Here is a 19,547-nt window from a genome sequence, read left to right as displayed (position 1 = left end):
GTGACCTTTAGAGGTCAGCGTGTCAGGGATTGAACACCCCAAAGAACTGGAATACAAAAACAGTTAGATTGTCAAAATAATTAAGTCAATTCAATATCAAATACTTCTCTACTTTCTCTCAAGAATTTTTGAATGCTGACATTTTCTGTTGGTGCTATTTTATCTGGGTATTCTAAACTTTTACTCAAGTAAAGGAGCTGCGGGCCTCCTCCTTCGACGATGCTGCACCACTCGGTTCACTCAGGATGCATTTTGTCCATCAAATGTGCATTTTTGGGCTCCTAAAGGCCAATATGGTACCTTTGAGGGAACACTCTTTAAACATCCAGAGCAGAGAACCGTTCTTGTCTCGTACCTCCATTTTGTGTGTGTCGACCAGCTGATCTTTAGGAAAAGAGGAGCAGTTTGGTTTGGTTGGCTGGACAGAAGGATGGCTTGAGAACAGATCTGTGATTGCTTTTAGTGGTTTGAGTATTTTTGCAAGGTAATTATATTTATATAGCATCTCATCCTGCCCGGGGCAAAACAGTTGAACAAGACATATAAAAGCATGAAATGGAAAAAGATTAAAAAAAAAAAAAAACAATTTCATGATTTAAGGCCACATGGAAAAACATGAAAAATAAAACCATGAGCAGGCCATCATCAAATCAAATGAAGTGAGCTAAAAGCAAGTTAAAGCAGATCGAGTTTAGTTTGACAAACACTCATCGACTTCCTCTGGCCTTTTATTCCAAAGGAACAGTGGTTAAGAGCAGATTTTTAGTTCGAAGGGGAACGAGGTCACCTTTGTCTTGGAGGTTCGAACCACCTCCACAGTTTATACATTGAGTTTGTGTTAAACTTTGTTGTCTGATGTCATTGTGAACAAACTGGAAAAGAACAGCCCTCTTTCAATCCCTCATGGTCCTGGAGCTCAGCGCCGCCAGCTAAATCTCTCTCAGTATTTGGAGTTTGAGCCTGCTGACACGTTCTCGCGCTGCCAGGAGGATGAACACTCAACACGCGCTGTGGGCGGAGCACCAGTGCTTCACGCTGGCTAGGTTCCACTCGGCTAGTAACTCAATCGTGCAGATCTTCTAGACTTTCCAAATCTACCCAGATTAACTTGTGAGAGTGAAACAAGCCATTTTGTTTTGCCAGTTTGCTAAAAACAGTAAAGGAGAAGGCTACAGGGCTGGTCGATGATGGAAGCGTGTCACATATTCCCTACAGCTTGAAGGCAAATGCGAAAGCAAATTTCGCCGAACTGCGACGTTGACATGATGATGACGACCAGGCAGTCTGGTCTGAGTATTAAACGAGCGTCAGATGAACTGGAATTTCCACCCACACTCATCTCAAGGGTTTACAGCAAATGTTACAAAAATATCCAGTTCTTGGAGGTTCTCCAAAATGCCCCGTTGATTTCAGATGTTGGAGCAGACAAAGAGAAAGCGGCTCTGTGCTTTCATCATGAGTGCCTACCTCATTGGCCTCTTTGACCACTAACTTCATCCTTGAGTACCCCTGGACGTTTGTGCCAAATCGGAAGAAATTCCCTTTAGGTTTCTTCTCGAGACATATTTAGGGGAATGGGATGGACTGAAAACAGAGCTGTCACCAGCATGGAGGCAGAACAACCGTGGCGATTTTGTTCTGAAGACGGGAAGTACAGCGTAGACGAGACAATGACTCGATGGAAAATGTGTCTGCTGTGCTTTGGGGTGTCAGGAAATGACTTATTCCTCTGCTGAGTTGGAAGAATGTCGCCTACAGATTAAGTTTCCATTGAATTTCAATCATGAATTCTCATATACATGACAGTCATAGGACAACGACTTCATTTAATGAAGACATACAGTATCACAGTAATACATGACAATATTTGGACAGTAATCTTCGCATGCAAGGATAATTCATCAAGGAGCACAAATCACAGTAATTTATGTTTTTTTTTTTTTATCCACCAGTTAAACATGCACCAGGAGATCAGTACTGCAATATAAAAGCATGCTCAAAAAAATTCACAAAGATGATTCACAACAAGTTTGGACCAGTTACAGGAGTACCATCCAGTATCTGCTGCAGCACAAACAATCAACCAGTAGAAAACCAAGAGCCAAGGCCGCGTCTCACTGTCAGCTTCAGAACGATGGGAAAGTTCTGTCCCGATTAGCTCGTTAGCAGACAGAACTAATCCTTAATTATGCTTCATGTGTCTAAATGAACATAAATGCAGTATGACAAAATGTATAAAATCAATCTCAAAACATATAAATCATTTATTAACTCAACACTGATACTCTGGTCTCTATCATCCACCGCTGCTGTCAGAGCTCTCATCATTTGCAGGGTCAGTATCGTTGGGGTTCACACTGTTCGTATTCACATCAAACAAACCGTCAGTAGTTTTCCTGAGACAAAATTCTCCCGCGGACTTCTTTCCGTTTTGAAAGTCTATTCTGGGCGGAGGTAGTTTGGACTGTTTTTCTGTTGTGAGTAGCAACACAACCTGGCCGTGACTCCCAGAGCAGGTTGTGTTTGGTGAAAACAGGAGCGTGAGCTGAACTTCCAAATGCAAACATTTAACACTTCCTTCACCGACATCTTACATTACAACATCAAATATCGAAGGACTTTCTGAACATCGAATGTTGAACTTTTTCTAAATAAAAATGAACAGCCAACAATGCCTTTCAAAATAATCAAAAAATACTCAAATAAGTCTCAAGCACATTTAAATCATCAACTCACAAATCAAGCTGCTAGGCTTTTGGGAACCAATAACTCAAGCACTCTTGACTGCATGTCCTCAGACTTGCAGTCCTGGGCTCTTCTAAGCTTCTAAGCTTCCCTTCCTCCTTCCTGTTTAGGCGCCACCAGTTAACGCCTGCATGTTCCCGCCACAGTTTCTCTTCTGCTTCTCCTTCATGGTGGCGGTGTGTGTCTCATACAGATCCTGGATCAGTTTGGATTTAAGGAAGCGCCTGTAGGAGTCTTTCTCCATCAAAGTGTAGATCTTCTTCTGAGCCTCGTCGAAACAGGACGGGGAGGCGCTCTGGACGCTCTGTCTCGTTTCCTCTCTGGTTGCTGCATCCAGGTTTACCTTTACGTGAAGCAGGAGATGATCTGGACTATGAAGCATGCAAGGACAGATGTCAACTGCAACTGTTCCTCTACCTTCTTAAAAGGAGAGCAGAATTACTGGAGTGCTATGATGTTTTTTGTCTATCTCAACCAGCCAAAGTGCCACACTTTTAAATAGCAAGCAGCAATGATCAGGTTCTTCCCTGGAATAATGCTCTGTCTTGTCTAACCAAACCTGCATTGCATTTGTCCTGTACTCGACATTTCATGCTTGTAGAGACATTTTTATAGCAAGACTCATTACCTCATTGGGGGAATCTGCCTCAACGTACTGCTGGTAGACCTGCTTGGCTCTTGTTTCCAGGTTGTAATTTAAAGTCTTCTTGAAGTCCTCACAAGCAACCCAGAAGTCCATGTTCTCTTCGCTGAACTCTGACTTGAGGAAGCGAGTGAAGACTGCACGGCCCGCTAACAGAGAGAAACCATGAGGTGAGACATCAGGGCATCGTACAGGCCAGTGAGCTGGAGTTCCGAGCTGATCAGCAGGGATGGTGTACTTCATACTGAATCATGCTGGAGGTGGTTGGGATGAGTGGTCCAACATCAGGTGCCACACACTCAAAAACTGAGCTACGAGCCAAAACTGTCCTTCCACTTTTGAAAATGTTACAAAAATGAAATTGTGTTCACCCCCAGCAATGAGTACTTGTACTGTTTCAGGTACACACTGGTACTACTCCTTTTGAGAAGAAAAGACATGTTTCATCCTGTATTTCTGATGGTAGCAGCGGGGACGCAGGTTGCATTAGAAAAAAGAAAAACCCAGGAGTTTGCAGTGGGAGACGGTCGTAACGTACAGGGCCAACATTTGATTCTGATGACGGGGTTGGGCGCCGTCAGGAGCTGAAATCATTGATGTCATTCTAATGAGTAAAGCTTTCAGGTCCTTCAGTGCCATTGTGTCTTTGGCTTGGCTGCACACAGTGAGCTATTATCTATTACGGCCACACATGGAGCTCTGCTGAGTCCTGACAATAGAAAATGACAGTGAGTGAAAAACCGATGCCACTTCTTCATGTTCATGTTCCCAAAAGAGAAAACACAACCTGAAGAACAAGCAGGAGCAATGAAACGGACCATCACGCTGCCTCCGCCATCAGCAGTAATTGCATCCTGTCCACTCAGATGAGAGATGAATGTTTTCATACCGCCACATAATAAACAGATGCAGCGGTGCTTTTTTCAAAATGATCCAACAAAATAAACAATTTCGGCCATGTCTGCTAGGACGAAGACGAGCCAGTAAGAGCTGACAGATAACGTCGGAAAGACACGAGGAAGATGATGTCAGAGGTTAGTGGATGAGGTCATGGAAAGGAGCAGGTTTCAACTCTGACCCTGTTTCCGCAAGGCCATTGCTCCTCTTTTTTGTCTACACACACACACACACACACACACACACACACACACACAGAGGGCTCAGCACTGGTCAGCGAGCCCTGAGGGGCCGTCCACAAGTGCATGGAGACACGTAGCAGAGGACCAGAGCATGAGAATGTGTCGTGTGTGTATGTATGTGTGCGTAGTTTACATTTTTGTGTGTTCCAAACACTTAATTTTCCATTTATATGACGACCACAGCATCTGAACAGGATGGTGCTGTTTATTTATTCATTAATAATAAAGCTGTTGGAAAAAAGATTTAATTCAGATGCCCTTATATTAATAACGTGTAATCAGTCTGATTTTGTTACAGCTACTTTATTAATTATACTGAAGAGAACAAGAGGCGGCGTGACTCAGAGGTAGAGTGGTCATCTAGCAACCGAAGGGTCGCTGGTTCGATCCTCACTTCCCCCGGTGACCATGCCCAAGATTCTGAGCCCCTAATATCTCCTGATGGCCCTGCAACGGACTGGTGACCTGTCGAGGGTGAACCCCGCCTCTCACCCAATGTCAGCCGGGATAGGCTCCACCCCCCCCCCCCCCCCCCCAGCACCCCACAGATAAACGGTATAGAAAATGGATTGATGGATGGAAGAGAACTCAACAGTGACCAAATGCACTGAATAGATGAAGAACTTCTGCAGCAGCTGGAGTCTGTGTCCTTCCTCTCTGACGCTTCATGAAGAGCAAATCTTGTTGAACTTCATTCAAACTGAGAGAAAGAAACTGCAACTGAGACCGAAGTCGTGTTTCCGTTTCTTTGTCAAGTGAATGACAAGTAAACTCTGGGAATACGGCAAAAAAAAAGGAAAAATTCTCATCAGGAATTTTTCCGTCAACCAATTTAGATTTACTGATCACCGAGGCGATGCATTGCACAGTTACATGAACGATGGCGGTATAAGCAACGCTGCTCCTGGTCGTGACTGGCAAATGAGAGGAGGTCACAGAAGAGGTCACAGTCGCCTGACAGCGGAGAACATGGAGAGCAGACCTGAAGAATTCATTTCAGTTGGGTTCAGTTGCAGTTGTTCTCTCATGCCAGAGAAGAAGACAAAGTTTGGGCAGACGCCGCGTAAGTACACGTATCCATTCCTCATGTAGAAGTGCAGGAATGTGTGGAAAAGAAACAGTAGCACTATTCTAACTGCAAGTGAAGCACTCAAGTAAAAGTAAACAAATACCAGAGCAAAAGGGAGTGAATGACTTGTTACAGCAGCGCAAATCAAGATTTAAGGGGTTTTTGCTATTAACAAATACATTTAATCAGTTTTCGCTGATGTGATGCATCAAAATGGAGGAGAGGTGAGTGGTGATCGTATTTCTCAGGCAGCGTGTTTCCCCTGACTGGACGCCTGGAGTTCATGGATTAATAAACCTAATCGGTTGGGTTTCTTTACTCTGCAGCCAGTACGGAGTCCCATCATGATGACGCAGAAATAAGCACCTACTGGCGTTTATGGGCGCGTTCACGTTCTAATATTGCGTTTTTAAAAGCATAAATCAAGGTTCAACATCACTTTTGACTTTGGCAAAACCTTATTGGTCATCAGTATTCCGGAATTTGAAGGTCAGCGCCTTGTCAGATCATATTCCCATGATTGCAGCACCATTATGTCACATGAGAATGTTTAGATTAGGGGCTTTCGTGTTCTTATTTATATAAATCCTCAGAGAGCGTCTGACAGTCGGTGGAGTTTGGCTCGGCGAGTCGCACAAGCCTCGCTCCAGTTAGGTTGACATGTGCTGGCGTGGAGCGTTAAAATAACACTCACCCTCACTGTTCATCACGTGGCTGAATGACTCCTTCCATTTCTCCATCTCAGCCGGTGTGGGACTCCTGAAACACACAAAGATGGTTTTATTTGCCAAAAGTGATGCATGAAATTATTTGCACTTTAAAGTCGAGCTGAAATGTCCTTCGTTTTTTTTCTTGTTTTGTTTTGTTTTGTTTTGCGGTCCCACAGGCTCGGATGGGTTCCCCTTGAGGAATGAGAAGATCGTGAACTCAACATCTCTCAGGACTTCAGGCTTCAACAGCGACATGGAGCAACGACCAGGGGCCCTCACTGATGCTGCTACCCCATCACTGCCTCGCTGAAACCCTTTAGTAGCATAAATGCTTTTGGATTGAAAGACTCATCCTGAGTATCTATATTTTCACTAGGATTCATCAAGAACCAATGCATTGTTATACCTTGTTCAGTAGTCATAGTTGTTTCCCTGGGGAATGCTAACAGCCGGGTCTGAACCTGGTCTGTCAGATCGGGGGGGACCACTAAATGGCGCATAAAGGAAAACAAAGTGTGCAGACTTTTCTTGATTTTTTTTTTCTGTCATTGCTATCTTGTTGAATTCTTGCCGTATCCCTGGTCAGTAGCTTGAGCCAGGAAGATGCACCTGCTGACTTCATGGTACCTGCTGGCCACATCACATTTCCTTGAAAAGATTGTTGTTCACCTCCAGTCCTCCTCCTGACGCCTGCACAGCTGCGTGGATCAATAATAGCACTAACCCTTGTTTTAGCCCTCTGGCCAGCATCATCTGACATTCACACAGTAAAAACCAACAGGAATACCTTCTTAAATGTCATCGTGAAACTACAGCGATAAATAAGCGCATCTGAGGGGAAACCTGATTAACATTCATCTTGAACCGTCTTACGTTGAAAAGGAAAAGGTCGGGTGAGGGTCGTCGATGCTAATCTGCTGATAAAGATCGAGCCTGAGGGCCGGACATTACGAGTACACTCAAGAAACGGCACGCGTGCAGGCCACAACAGCATCAAGCAAATACCACTGAAGTGAAACGTTCAAAAATCAATTGACAAATCATTAATTTTATTGATTTATTGACTAAAATAGATTTTCACACGAAGAGCGTCAATTCAACCTCAAGCAGTCCACTTGTCTGGAGTCACATCACCATTTTACGGTGTCTCGGTATGAATTAACAACCGTTGAATGAATCCTTTAGGGGCACATCAAGATTCAGGCTTACAAATGTGACAACCTCTTAGACTCAAGCCAGGAGTCAAAGCAACCTGTTCTTCATGAGATTCTTCAGTTTGTTGTGTACGCGACCCTCGGGGGTTTGGATGCTCCACTGGGTGAATAAACACAGTGAAGTGGATGAAAATTAGTTTCATGCTCTCAAATCAAAGTTTCCATGTGTGGTCATTGAAGACAGCCACTGGATTAATTGAACATATTTATCACCAAAGCAAATATATGTTATTGTTTTAGATTCAAGGAAAATATCCACATCGTCCCAGCAGCCAAAAAGACAAGCTTTAAATCAAAAACAACATTTGCAGCATGACTCTTGTGAAAATGCTGGGGTTTTTTTTAATTTTTTTTTTGCAAAGCCAGAAGTCAAATCTGAGACATAAACAAGCATAAAAACAAAAATATTTTCCAACATCCCCTCACGAGCAGGGAGATCGTCTCCTCTGACCTTTTTGCAGCCCCTGCAGCCGTTTCTTTTATCTGCTTCTGATCCACTGCTTGCGGCTCAGGCTTCTGCAGTAAGAAGCTTATTTTGTGCTTGATGTCTTTGGCGCTGTGGAGAGGCAGAGGAGAGAGGCATGACAGAAATGCTTTCAGAATTTGTTTGCTTTAATAACGGCATGGAGATCTTTAAGCAAACAACTGCCAACTGCTCCCCCTTTCAACATTAAGATGCTGGTTTCAGTTCAAATCTGAAAGCACGGATGAAAGATTGATTGATTGAATCTGAAAGATTGATTTCAAATAAGCAAGTGTACTTTACCGGGCTTCTCGACATGGCTGTACCAGCACCGTGATCCCCCGGTTCTTCAATAGTCTTACCTTTTCAAGCATGTTGCAGGAAGTGTTGCAAGTCCTTTGCACATAGTGGAGTGTTAAAGATCCAGACTTTGCTGTTTTGGGAGGCAAAAGTGTGGCTACAAGCTGCAGTTTTGACAGCAGTGTTCTTCAACAGCAGGCTGCTGGTGTCTCCACCCCCTGGAGGGGTTTTATACCTCCAGAATGTTCTCGGACAGAAAACTGACCAATCAAACCAGTCAGAGAGAGAGAAAGAGAGGGAGAAGAGGAAAAAGATGAGGCGAATCTACAGCAGAGGGGATCTTACATGACCCAAACGGAAAGGTATTTTCCACTGATCGATGCACCTCAAACATTTGTGGAATGAATAAACTTTTCCCCCCGTGGGAAAAAGGAGAGATTTGACCAAAAACAGGATCATTTCATGAAAAATGTTTTTAATCATCGTCTAACGAGAGTTCACTCAGAAAGACAACCTTGAAGCAACAGATTACATCTGGTGGCCACAAATTAGACTGATAAAACACGTTGTATCTTGTTACCACAAAATATCCTTGTCTCTCTATGGTCACTGCAGGAAAAGATACTTCAACTGAAATGTGTTAGTTTTAAAATGACACTGAAGTTCATCAATGAATCAATCACACTTCACTTAGCTCCTTTCAGACAAAACAAATTGCACTTTAGCGCGCTTTAAAAAAACGATTCACCAAAGGTAGGATGTTGCAAAAGGGTCTTTGAATTCATTGAGTCCAACCTTAGCGGAGCAAAAACTTACATTTAAGACAAAACTAAAAGAGAAATAGAGTTAAATTAGAAAAGAGAAAAAGCCTGGCAACCGAAAATAAAAAATCAAATGTGAAAATACGGCACAGAATATAAAATTAAATGATGGAATCATAATGGTAGTAAAGTAAAGGGGAATGATATAATTGTACTTTTATAACGACAGACATTATACATAAATATAATAATAAAACCATAAATCTGTAAAATGCTAATGAAAGATGAATAATTGATTGAAAGGCAACGTTTTCAGACCTTCTGAAAGTCTCGTCAGTGTTATTGATCCAAATAGCTGACAGCAGCTGCACCGAAGTACATGACAAAAATAGGAAATGTAATAAACACATCATATTTTCATCATCGCGACTTTAAGAGACTGGGCTGTGCTGGGGATGAATCATAAACCAATCCTGACATCAGGCGATCGTACGAAGAAGCTCGGACGCCAGTCAGGTTTCATGTCCTGTGTCCTCTGATGAGGGTGCATGTGGCACTGAGACCAAGAAGTCTTTCAGCTTGTTATCTTTAATAAACCAGTTAGGTTACTGGGAAGTCTGGCGACGGCCCTCCTGGCGGAGGTGAAAAGCCAGTACACAAATCCTTTCTGTGTCATCGCGTTGATGTTTTCATTCCTGTTTTGTTTTGTTTTTTCAATATTCATACAAACAGAAACTGTGAACATTCATGATCACCAAAACGTGGATCGACTCCGAGGGTGGAAAGTGCTGGAGTCTGGTCACCTGGGTCTTGGTGCCTCCGCCCCAGTGCCAGACGTGCAGCAGAGGCACGGGGTTTTCAGGTTGTCCTTCTCTGCCTCACGCTTGTTAATGAGGGATGTTTCAGATTTGGCTCCGACATTCACCGGAACTCAAGGATAAACAGAAGATACTGTGATGGACAAAGGTCAAAGTCACCGTCACATCACGCGCGTGATACCTGTTCCATTCTCGTTGATGCAATATTTCAGGAACGCCTTGAAGGAAATGCTTCAGATTTGGCTCAGATGTCCACTGGGACTCAGGATGTATTTGATGCCCCCCCCCCCCCCCCCCCCCAGATGAAAACAACATCTCTGGAATGCCTTGTCTTCAAATATGCAGCAGTACAAACATCCACTGGGACGCAAGGATGACCTGAATACATGGTGGTCAAAGGTCACTGGATTTCTTTTTCCCTAAAACTCACCAGAGAGTCTTTTGGGTTGACGCATCATTGAACATTATTTTCTGACAAAAAAATGTCATTGCAAGAAACTGCTGTCAGTGAATTATGTCAAAAATCAACTATAAAACAACAACAGCCTCATATTCTCTTGCTCTCCACTGGCCTGTAATTTGAACGGAGGCTTGTGCTGCCACCACATACCAATTGTTCATAGTTTGTGCTTCTTTTTTAGGTCATATCACATCTTCCAGCAAAGCAGAGTTGGATTCTCTGAAGTTCCCCTTTGTACAGTATTAGAGGACAGCATTGTTTTATGAATGGGTGGCGCTGGAGCCGTATCCTCAGATCAACCTCCCTTGTCGCTTCCCTTCAAAGGAAGTGCGGGGATGCAGAGACAATAAGCTGCACTGATTGCTTTTAATCAGTGTCTTTACAGTGAGGGTTTGTGTTCAGCATCACGACCTGAAAAGACAAACTGATGCCTGAATCCAACAAAATATGATGAAGTAACAGGCCAGCAAGTCACAACGATAACCCTCCGATAAAACGCGCATGGAACTAAGTTGTTTTAAACTGTTCTCTGTCTGCCTGGCGCGTTGACACACATGACCTCATATCGAAACCGCTGGCCCTGAAAGATATTTCCCCTTATCTGGAGCCCAAAAGCGGAATGGATTCTTTTCTGTAAGTGATCTAAGAGCGCAAGAATGTACCTTTCTGATTTGTAGCTCATATGAAGACATTTAAGATGTGGAGGGCCGCCAAAGGTTCCCTTTTAAAAGAAGAATGAATTCAAACAGTGGCCACTTAAAAAAAAAAAAGAGAGGAGGTCCCTAATGTTGTTTGGACATCTGGCCTGATGCCATGCTGAAAAGTACATTTGTTGGCTCTCGATCTTCACTGAGAAGGATTCCAAACCACTTTGCAGCGCAATAAAAGTAAAATGTCCTGCAAATAACAGCCACGGGAAAGTTTGATCCATAGAGATGAACGTCATTATTCCTCCCAATATTTTTCTGTTGGATCCATGTGGAATGATGATTGATGTTGAAACACGACGTCCAAAAGCGAAATACACGTCCAGCTCTAAAGCTCAAGGTGTGCGAATCACTCCTTTCGATCGTCAGATGAGAGCCACTGAGAATATTGTGAAACCACACCGCCCATTCCAAAGGAACCAGCAGGTAGGTCGTGCATGGTGCCATCTAGTGGCTATCGTAATTATTATCCCAGGACAAAAGGACATCACATGGTGTAAAATGAATAATAAATGCGGGACAAATCTGAATAAGGATGTGGAGGGAGTGGTGGATGGAGAGCTGTGGTCAAGGCTTTTTGTGGCTGTCATGGACAGTGGTGTGTGTGTATGGACGTGGTGGTGGGTCCACCTCTGTGGCAGTAACAGCAGATGACGCTTTGGCCCCTCTAGTAGGCGCAGTTTTCTCCGAAGTCTGAAGGGTCGAGCAGAGCTAAAGACCTGGAGGTGCACATGAGCGCTTTTTGCAAAAAAAAAAAAAAAAAAAAGTAAACAACAAACAAAAAACCACAACGGTCAAAATTACCAACCAAACTCCCGGTCCAATGAGAGGATATTTTTTATTCAGTGCAAAAAAAGTTCCCTGTGCAACGGTGGAGGGCCGGATCAACAGGTCTGCTTGACCTCATTCACCAGGGCTTTGTTGTACAATTTGCCTCTCAATCTCCTGTTGCTAACTGGAGCTCAGCCAAGCAGCGGGATTTGATTAAAGCGCTAGAGCGCAGACCTTACGAGCAGCGAGGCGATGACGTGCCAGTGTCTTGTGTATATACATGAATATATTCATTCCTCCCCGTGCTCTCTCGTGAACGTCGTATCTCAGCAGCGCCTCGAGGGAAATGTCACGTAAATGTGCACTGAAGGATTCAAAAATGAACTGAAAAGAGTTTAGTGGCCAAAGGTCAGAGTCGCATCACACGAGCACAATATCTCAGGATCACCTTCCTGAAGTTCCTTCAAATATCATACAAACATCCAGTTGGGCTAACAGATCTGAAAACATTCAAGGGGTTAAAGGTCAATGTCACTGTGACAGGCGCACATCCCTGAGGGATACAACGTCATGCAGTTTTTCTAGTTGGTGTTTAGCACCATGGCATCCATCTCCTCCGCTGCAACATCCCATTGCCTGATCCCTGATCGACCCACCTCAGAGCTGACAGGACGCTTTCAGCCCGCGTGTCCATCACCTCAGTCGCTCCGTGTGAAACTCGTCACTTTGCACATTGACTTTGTTTGCAATCTCTTTTCAACAGTCCCGCTCGGTTTGAACCCGACCCCGGGTGACCTGGCTCTGCTGCAGCTACGGAGCTCTTCTAGGTCAAGCAGTGTCAGAGTCGTTTGGTGCTCTGAGGTTAAAAGACACACTCTCTCCCAAAACAAAAAAAAAACCTCAAACCTTAACAACAAAATTGTTGATTCCAAAGTCCCACACTGCTGCTCCAAAGAGGATTAACAAATTGATTCCAGTCTGGCAAACCTATAATTCAGGTTCATCAAAGGCCATTTTGAAGGGTAATAGAAACCTGGCAGGAGACAAGCTGCCATCTGAGTGCAAGAGGTTGCTTGATAGGAAAATGTACGTCATGTTTATTAACCATCTGCAGTGCAGGAGGTAAATGTGAACCAACCTAATTTCACCGCTCATTTCGCCTCACTGTTTGTCACGCATCTCTAATTCCAGAAAAACATTCAACAACCGACCTCGGGGTGGCCTGCAAGGCCCCGTGCTGGCTCACTGTCTCCACTGCTCTGTGCGAGAAGTTTTGTGTTTCCAAAGCTAACCTGCACAGCTCGCTTGTGACTGCTGCTTCACACCAAACAAGAGTGAAGGAAAACAGCAGCAATTCAAGTTATTTCAGGTGACAGCTTCTCATCAGGGAGATCACCGCAATATTAGTACTGTTATTATTATGGGCACACTGTCAGTTTGCACGACTACAATATTATTTAATTGGAAGATTCTAGATTGTATTTTGTATTTTGAGTATTTTATTATCTTTATTATTCTTATTACTTTATTGTTTCGTATTTTTATTTTTAATCTTTCTGTGGTTTGGACCTTGCATGCCTCTTAAGTATCTTGGTAAGCTGCTGGAAATGTGAATTTCTCCTGGAGGTCAATAAAGTATCTCTCTCTCTCTCTCTCTCTCTCTCTCTCTCTCTCTCTCTCTCTCTCTCTCTCTCTCTCTCTATCTATCTATCTATCATCACTTTCAAAAACAACTCTTACACACAAATGAGCTCTAAGAGGAGCTCCTCACTCCCGATAGCTTTTAGGTACCTCTTGACCCATTATAGTCAGTGCTGGTTTATTACCAGTTACAGGGACACAATAAGTGATGGGCAAGGCATTACAAATAGGCTTTGCTTCCTGTAAGACTAAATTGAGGGCAATCATGCTGAAGAGCAAATACGTGCTTCGGAGTGGCTCTCGCCTGAGGCCCGGTGTGTTTAATGTATGCTGGTGTGTCGTATTTACAATTCTGCTCATGACTCAAAAGGTGAAGAGGAGGTGATGCAGCAGCAGCTTCCTGGATCTGGACCCTCACACACCAGAAACCAGAGACAGATAGCAGCCTCAGTAAAGTGATTAAGGATTAAGCAGTTATTCGACTCACACCTGTACTGATCCCCACTAATCCCCCAGTATCTACAGATGGAACAGTACAGCCTTTGTGAGCCGTCCACTACATTTCCATCAGGTGGAAAGTTAATTGCATCTAATGAGTTGGAGGGCTGCATCTGTCATCTGGAGAGCATCTCAGTGTGACAAGGAAATCTGTCAAGCAGGATGTGGAAATTAAAAGAAAGCAGCTCGCAGTTCCAGTCCGGCATCTTTATCGCGTGTGGACGTGTCTCCCTCACTGTGTTCCGTTTACAATGAGATTTCATTTGAATGTCACGGCCCACATGATCGAGAGCTGAAATTAGTGCCACAATGGGATAATCCGTTCATCTGGTGTCGTCCCATTTATGGCTCATGAACTCGCTCACCCTCTTTACAGACGCCCTGGTTCAATAGATCTTCCCATTCCACACCTTCACCCTCCGTTAGAGGAGAAACTGAAGAGGCCTCCTGAGAGAAAAAGTGTAGGAGGAAAAATTGGTGGTGTCCATGTCATGTGACCGAGAGACTCCAAATCAGCGTTAGATATTAGAGATGGCCTAGAAATGCAGGACACGTCTCTGCAGGACACACTGGTGGCAGTAACAATGTCAAAGCATGCTTAGAATGTAAAGTACAGAAGGATGTACTCGTGCTTGGCTGTACTGGGATCAGTGATCATTGTCACTGCTGGGTCTGGTTCTCTTTGGGTTCAGATTAGTTGAGAATTCAGTCCAAGTTGAGGTTAAAGAAACGTTGTTTTTCCCAGCAGGCAGCACTGTGACATCACTTTGGCTGCTTTTAGTTGGCGTTGATTCTACTTACTATGTCTTCTTCTGTACTTTTTTGTCCTCCGCTCGTTCTGGTTTACAAGCAGCAAATTTTTTATGTGCCGGCTGCAGTTGTGTGATTATTGGACGTGGAGGTGACATTTTTCCTGTCGACGCAGATTAAGTTTGACTCCACACAAGCTCCTACATATGCATGAAAACGTCTCAGCTGCTGACTTTGAGGAGTCTGGAGCGGAATGACAGTCGCCTGGCAGAAGTACCAAGGGTTGCTCGGGGTTGGCGACTTCAGCAACAGCTTTCACGATGCGCCCACAGTCGCGGCAATTAGCATATCGAACACGAAGAGTGAAGGACACTTTTCCAGCCTCTGCTGAATGGCCTGTGACACAGGGCTGACGGTGCAGGTGTGCAGGAGGAGAGATTGTTAGCAGGCCTCGACGGTAAGTCGTGGTGAGCCATAACGAGCTGGGATGGGGCTACGTGTGGAAGAGCATGCCGGCTCAGATATCGATCACAACCACCACTGTTGTTGGCCGGCCGCGTTCACCCGACGATGGATGAGTCAATAAGTCAGTGTGTATTTGTGAGCCCACTGGAGTCAATGTGGTGTTCATGTGACGGTGTTGTGTGCTTGGTGCTGTGCGTGTACGCTGGGAGATTGTAGACGGAGATTAAATGTTGTACGAAGTCTTTTATCTCCGTGCTGGGAAGTCATGGACACCTGGCCAAACCTGGCCCTCCTTCATCTGCTGGTTGTCCCACTTACCGTGGGCGCAGCTTGCATCATGGCAGCAGATGACACAGGAGCCAGCATCTAGTGGCCATGTGCAGTTCTGAGTAGGAGAGGAAAGCTTGATTCAGGTTTGTGCGTTTGACACTGAAAAGATTCGTTCAAATGCAGTTTGTTCTTTTCCACCCAAAATGGCCGAGCACGGGCTCCTCTGCCGGCACACTTATCGACTCCAGGCACATCATCCCAAAAGTGATGGCGGATGCTATAAGATCCGCTCATGATATATTATACATTGATTTAGTTGATGAAAACATTTTACGCAGTGTGTGTTGTTTTCCACAAATCACTTGGAAAAAGCAACTGTACTTTATTTTGCGGGATCTTACAAATATACAGTTTTGTGTTTTAGTTTTTTTTCCCTCCCATCTTTTTTATATTCCTGTCCATGTCTCCTCCGGAGCTCTGTACGTGTGTTAATGTGTGTTTGTTTTCTGTCCATTCTCTGCCAATAAACCCGTCACACCACGGCCTCCATTAGCCAGTCATGAGGTGTGTAACTTGGAGCATTAAGCAGCAGTCAGCGCTGTTGTCATGGAAAATGCTATTTCAGGCCGCTTTCCTCTTCACTGCTGCTCAGCCTCCCTTGAAGGACAAGAGCATTTTAAACAATGGTGAGAAATGAGTTTGCAATTGAACTTTAAGAGAGAAAGGTTAATGTGTTGTTTTTTTCAAAACAGGTCACATTTGCGTCTCAGCATAATTGATAACATTGCTTAAAACCCTCTGTTTTTACTCAAAAAAACATCATTAAAGTATAATAATTACTACATTGTCATTTTTAAAGACAGGATATTTTTACTTGATCTGTTTGTCATAAACGTCATGAGCGTCGTCTTTTTCTGCCCGCACAGTAAGAAGCCCTTAATCTGAAGGAAATGTGGTAACGTCATTTGTTCATTGTTTATATTTTTATTTTAGTTCTTCTCAACAATCTGACTTGGACTGCTTTTTTTTTTCTAAAAGTTCCTATCTTTTTTTTATATTGCAGGTCATTGAGGGTTCAGTCGGACTACCTGGGTCATAAAACCAAGTGAACCACAAGCAGGCGACGAAGAGACAAACACATGAACCGTCCATGTCAACAGAAACCCCTGAAGGACGTAGGAATACAAGAAAGTACCAGAATCAGCAGACAACATCCACTGAAGGACAAGGACGTGAGAATCCAAACCATTAAAAGTAGGAATCATTGATGAATGAAATGAAACAGTGGAAATCACAAACAATAACTGAGAACAATCCCTCTTGTGTTTCTCTTCCCCCTCTTTTGCTTTCTAGCCGTCATCAGCAGCTCCAAACACATCCAGAAGCAGGATTTCCTGTCAATGGTTCATATTTCTCTCCAGTTCTGAGGTGGACTGAAGTATTATTATTTCTTCACTCCCACAGCGAAGCCTAAAGATGAAGTAACCAGTCTGGATGCTCAGGCAGCGACGTGTCACCTTCCTCTGAACTGAACTTTCCCGCTCAGCCTTCTGATGCTTGTTCATAAATCACGCGGTGATGTCACAGAAAAAAAGTCCTGCTGCAGTTGCTCAGATGACAAACGTGCGTGTGCTCGATGACGTAAAGTCAGGGGAACTGTGTAATATCTGGATATCATGAATATCATTAAAGTTTGACATTACCTGTCTTATCATGAAACGCAATCAAACTTGATCAAAACCAGTCCAAACTCCTGAACTACCATCGTGACGGATACATAGGTTTTCACAGTGGGTGGTGGGCCTCTCCATTGGGGGGAGGCTCCGTGAATGAAAGAGATAGATTATTAGTTATTAGGACAAGAACATGCAGGGTGACACAGGAATGTCAACAGAAACAGTATTTATGTGGTTGCTGCTGCGCCCCCAGCCGCTGCCTTGGCCTGCTGTAATACAACAGTGCCGCCTTGTGGCTGACTCAAGTCACTGTTCATCCACAGAGTTTCTCTGATTTAGAAACACTTGGCCAAACGCAGTTCATCTACTGACTCTGTTCAACCGTCCTTCTGACTTTACTCCTGTTCCACCGGTAAAGGGCTCCAGTTTCAGGTGAGACCACACTGCCTGCATTCTCAACTCTGGCTGTCATTTGACAAATTAAAGGAAAAAGCTGTATACACCTGTGGAGACAAAGAACAGCGAGGTTTGAGCACCAGCTTTGCCTGGAAATCTTTGTCTGTGCACGGTAAATTTTATCAGACCTTGAAGAGTAATTGAGAAATAGGATGGAAATTATGTTTCAAGTCAATAAAATGTTGAAATAATCTTATCCCTTTCAAACTTTCCCAGATTGAGACATTTCACAGCACATAATTTACATGAATCTGACATACACACCTCTATGTTAAGCCTCTTCAAATCATCCATCACATTAAAACAGAGTTTTATCTTTTTCCCTCCCACGTACTGTGACGACCTTCTCCTTCTCCTCCTCTGATTGGATCTCACATCCCTCATACCTAAACTCAAGAATTAGCCAATCAGAGACAGTGTGGGGCTGTGGGCGGGTCTTCTGGGGATCTGACCCCAATATGTCCTCCTGGGTTTGAGGCCCTTTAACACAAAAAGTTGTCAGACTTGGTCAAATATGGATAAGTAGTAGAAGTAAACTCGGCCCGGGACAGAAGACGGAGCTGCGCTCCAGACAGAGCTAGCATCAACATTAGCAGCGCTGGCCTAGCTACTGGTGGTGCTGGTGACAACGCTGCCATTGCACATGAATCCACATGATGATGTGCCTGAACTGGTGGGCATCAGGTCCATTGTTTTTGAATGAATTATGAGAAAACCTATGCGCCTGAATGAAGAGCAAAAACTGTTAATTACAATGTCATACTTCCTTTTTTTTGTAGCAAGCTGACGAACACGGCGCGACGCAACATCATAGAAATCTGTGGAGGAACACAGCAGGAGGTTGAAAGTTTTTGAGGGTCCAGGACTACGAAGCAACGAACTGATCTTAGTCGTGTACAGTTGGGGCCCTCATGTCTTAACAATTCTTTGTGTTACGTAAGTGTACCTGATGGAAGTTGCAACACTGCAGCTGCACAAGAAATATTGACTTTCCCCATGGATTGTTTATTTTGTTCAGACAAAGGTCAAATAATTAACCAATCCTGCTGGTGCACCTACAGCGAAAGGCAACATCTCTGCACCCCCAGGACAGCAGCTGTCAATAAAGAGATTTAGGACAAAGTTTAAGACAGCTGAAGCATAAAAACTTCAGTCCTCAGCTTTAACCCTCCAACAACCTCCCAAAGATGGCCTGTAAACATTGATGCTGAGGGATTCCGCGCCGCGCAAATGTTCTGCCTGCCCCACGAACAGCAAATATCCTCCCCTCACCCCCGGAAAAGTTTGAACATAGTTTCCAAGTCCTGTAGCTGACAGCCTTCTTTAGGGTATAAACAAACCTGTCCTACTATTAGTTTTACAAGTGTAAATATCAAAGTTATATATTGGATTACTGTAGTTTTCTTTAGTTTAAGCTACAACTAAAGTACAATCTGTCATGGTTTATGCTCTTAAATGCATTTTATACATTTTAACACGCTGTACAATGAATGGAAATGTAATTGGAATGACCCACTGCAATTTTCACATCACAAACAAGCAAAATAGTTGTAATTATGTGTCAGGGTACTTTTAAATTCAGTATTGTGGTGCTGCAGATTTGTACGACCGACACATTGTATCCTACAAACTCAAAAAATAATGGTAGTGTGACTTTTGTAGGGACCTTGTACCACACGAGTCTGTTTTCTGAAGAGTTTTGTCAATGAAAGTAAAGTAAGAATTCCCACCATCATATTACAGTTGCAGTGTCAGTCAAAATAATCACAATTAGTTCAGCACTAATCAGCGCGAGCAGCTGGGGTTATCTAAACTGGTCAGTACCGTGTGAGTGAAGAATATCTGTCGGAGCTGACGCTGAGAAAGGGATTGATGCACTCATTTCTCTGTTATCAGGCCTGGTCTCTGATGAGTCATGAGTACCAGGAGTGGATCAACCCTGCTGACTGGCGCTATTGATCCCTGAGAACAGTCTGCCTGCAGGGCGACAT

The 19,547-nt window shown here is 43.8% G+C and overlaps 1 protein-coding gene and 1 long non-coding RNA gene across 3 annotated transcripts; one reads left to right on the top strand and one right to left on the bottom strand.

The window, feature by feature from the left end:
* Nucleotides 1–1,875: 1,875 nt before the first annotated feature.
* Nucleotides 1,876–8,487, bottom strand: rgs4 (regulator of G protein signaling 4). 2 transcript variants are annotated; one of them, XM_086223598.1, is made up of 5 exons: nt 8,346–8,487; nt 7,972–8,076; nt 6,291–6,355; nt 3,374–3,537; nt 1,876–3,116 (listed from the first exon to the last, which is right to left on the bottom strand). In XM_086223598.1, the coding sequence occupies exons 1-5, from the start codon at nt 8,387–8,389 to the stop codon at nt 2,958–2,960; spliced, it is 537 nt and encodes a 178-aa protein (XP_086079724.1). In that variant the 5' UTR covers nt 8,390–8,487; the 3' UTR covers nt 1,876–2,957. The 2 variants fall into 2 exon arrangements, with proteins under 2 accessions (XP_086079724.1, XP_086079723.1); XM_086223597.1 differs by having other exon boundaries at nt 1,876–3,088.
* Nucleotides 8,488–14,793: 6,306 nt separating this feature from the next.
* Nucleotides 14,794–19,395, top strand: LOC147249450 (uncharacterized). The gene is made up of 4 exons (XR_015119289.1): nt 14,794–15,146; nt 16,488–16,678; nt 16,778–17,532; nt 18,336–19,395. It is a non-coding gene; the product is annotated as an uncharacterized LOC147249450 (long non-coding RNA).
* The last annotated feature ends 152 nt before the right edge of the window (nt 19,396–19,547 follow it).

Source organism: Aulostomus chinensis, chromosome 14, assembly GCF_037954235.1.
Source record: "Aulostomus chinensis isolate RoL2024-O1b breed Wild chromosome 14, RoL_Achi_v1.0, whole genome shotgun sequence".
NCBI classification, from domain to species: Eukaryota; Metazoa; Chordata; class Actinopteri; order Syngnathiformes; family Aulostomidae; genus Aulostomus; species Aulostomus chinensis.
The sequence above is the reverse complement of the archived record's forward strand: the minus strand, read 5'-3'. Positions and strand labels throughout refer to the sequence as shown.

Excerpts from the sequence above, each read along its gene's own strand:
- rgs4 (XM_086223597.1), bottom strand. The coding sequence starts at position 8,389 with ATGTGCAAAGGACTTGCAACACTTCCTGCAACATGCTTGAAAAG. Across the intron at positions 8,077-8,345 it reads CCTGCAACATGCTTGAAAAG|CGCCAAAGACATCAAGCACA; the intron begins GTAAGACTATTG and ends GCCTCTCCACAG. Across the intron at positions 6,356-7,971 it reads GCTGCAGGGGCTGCAAAAAG|GAGTCCCACACCGGCTGAGA; the intron begins GTCAGAGGAGAC and ends TGTGTGTTTCAG.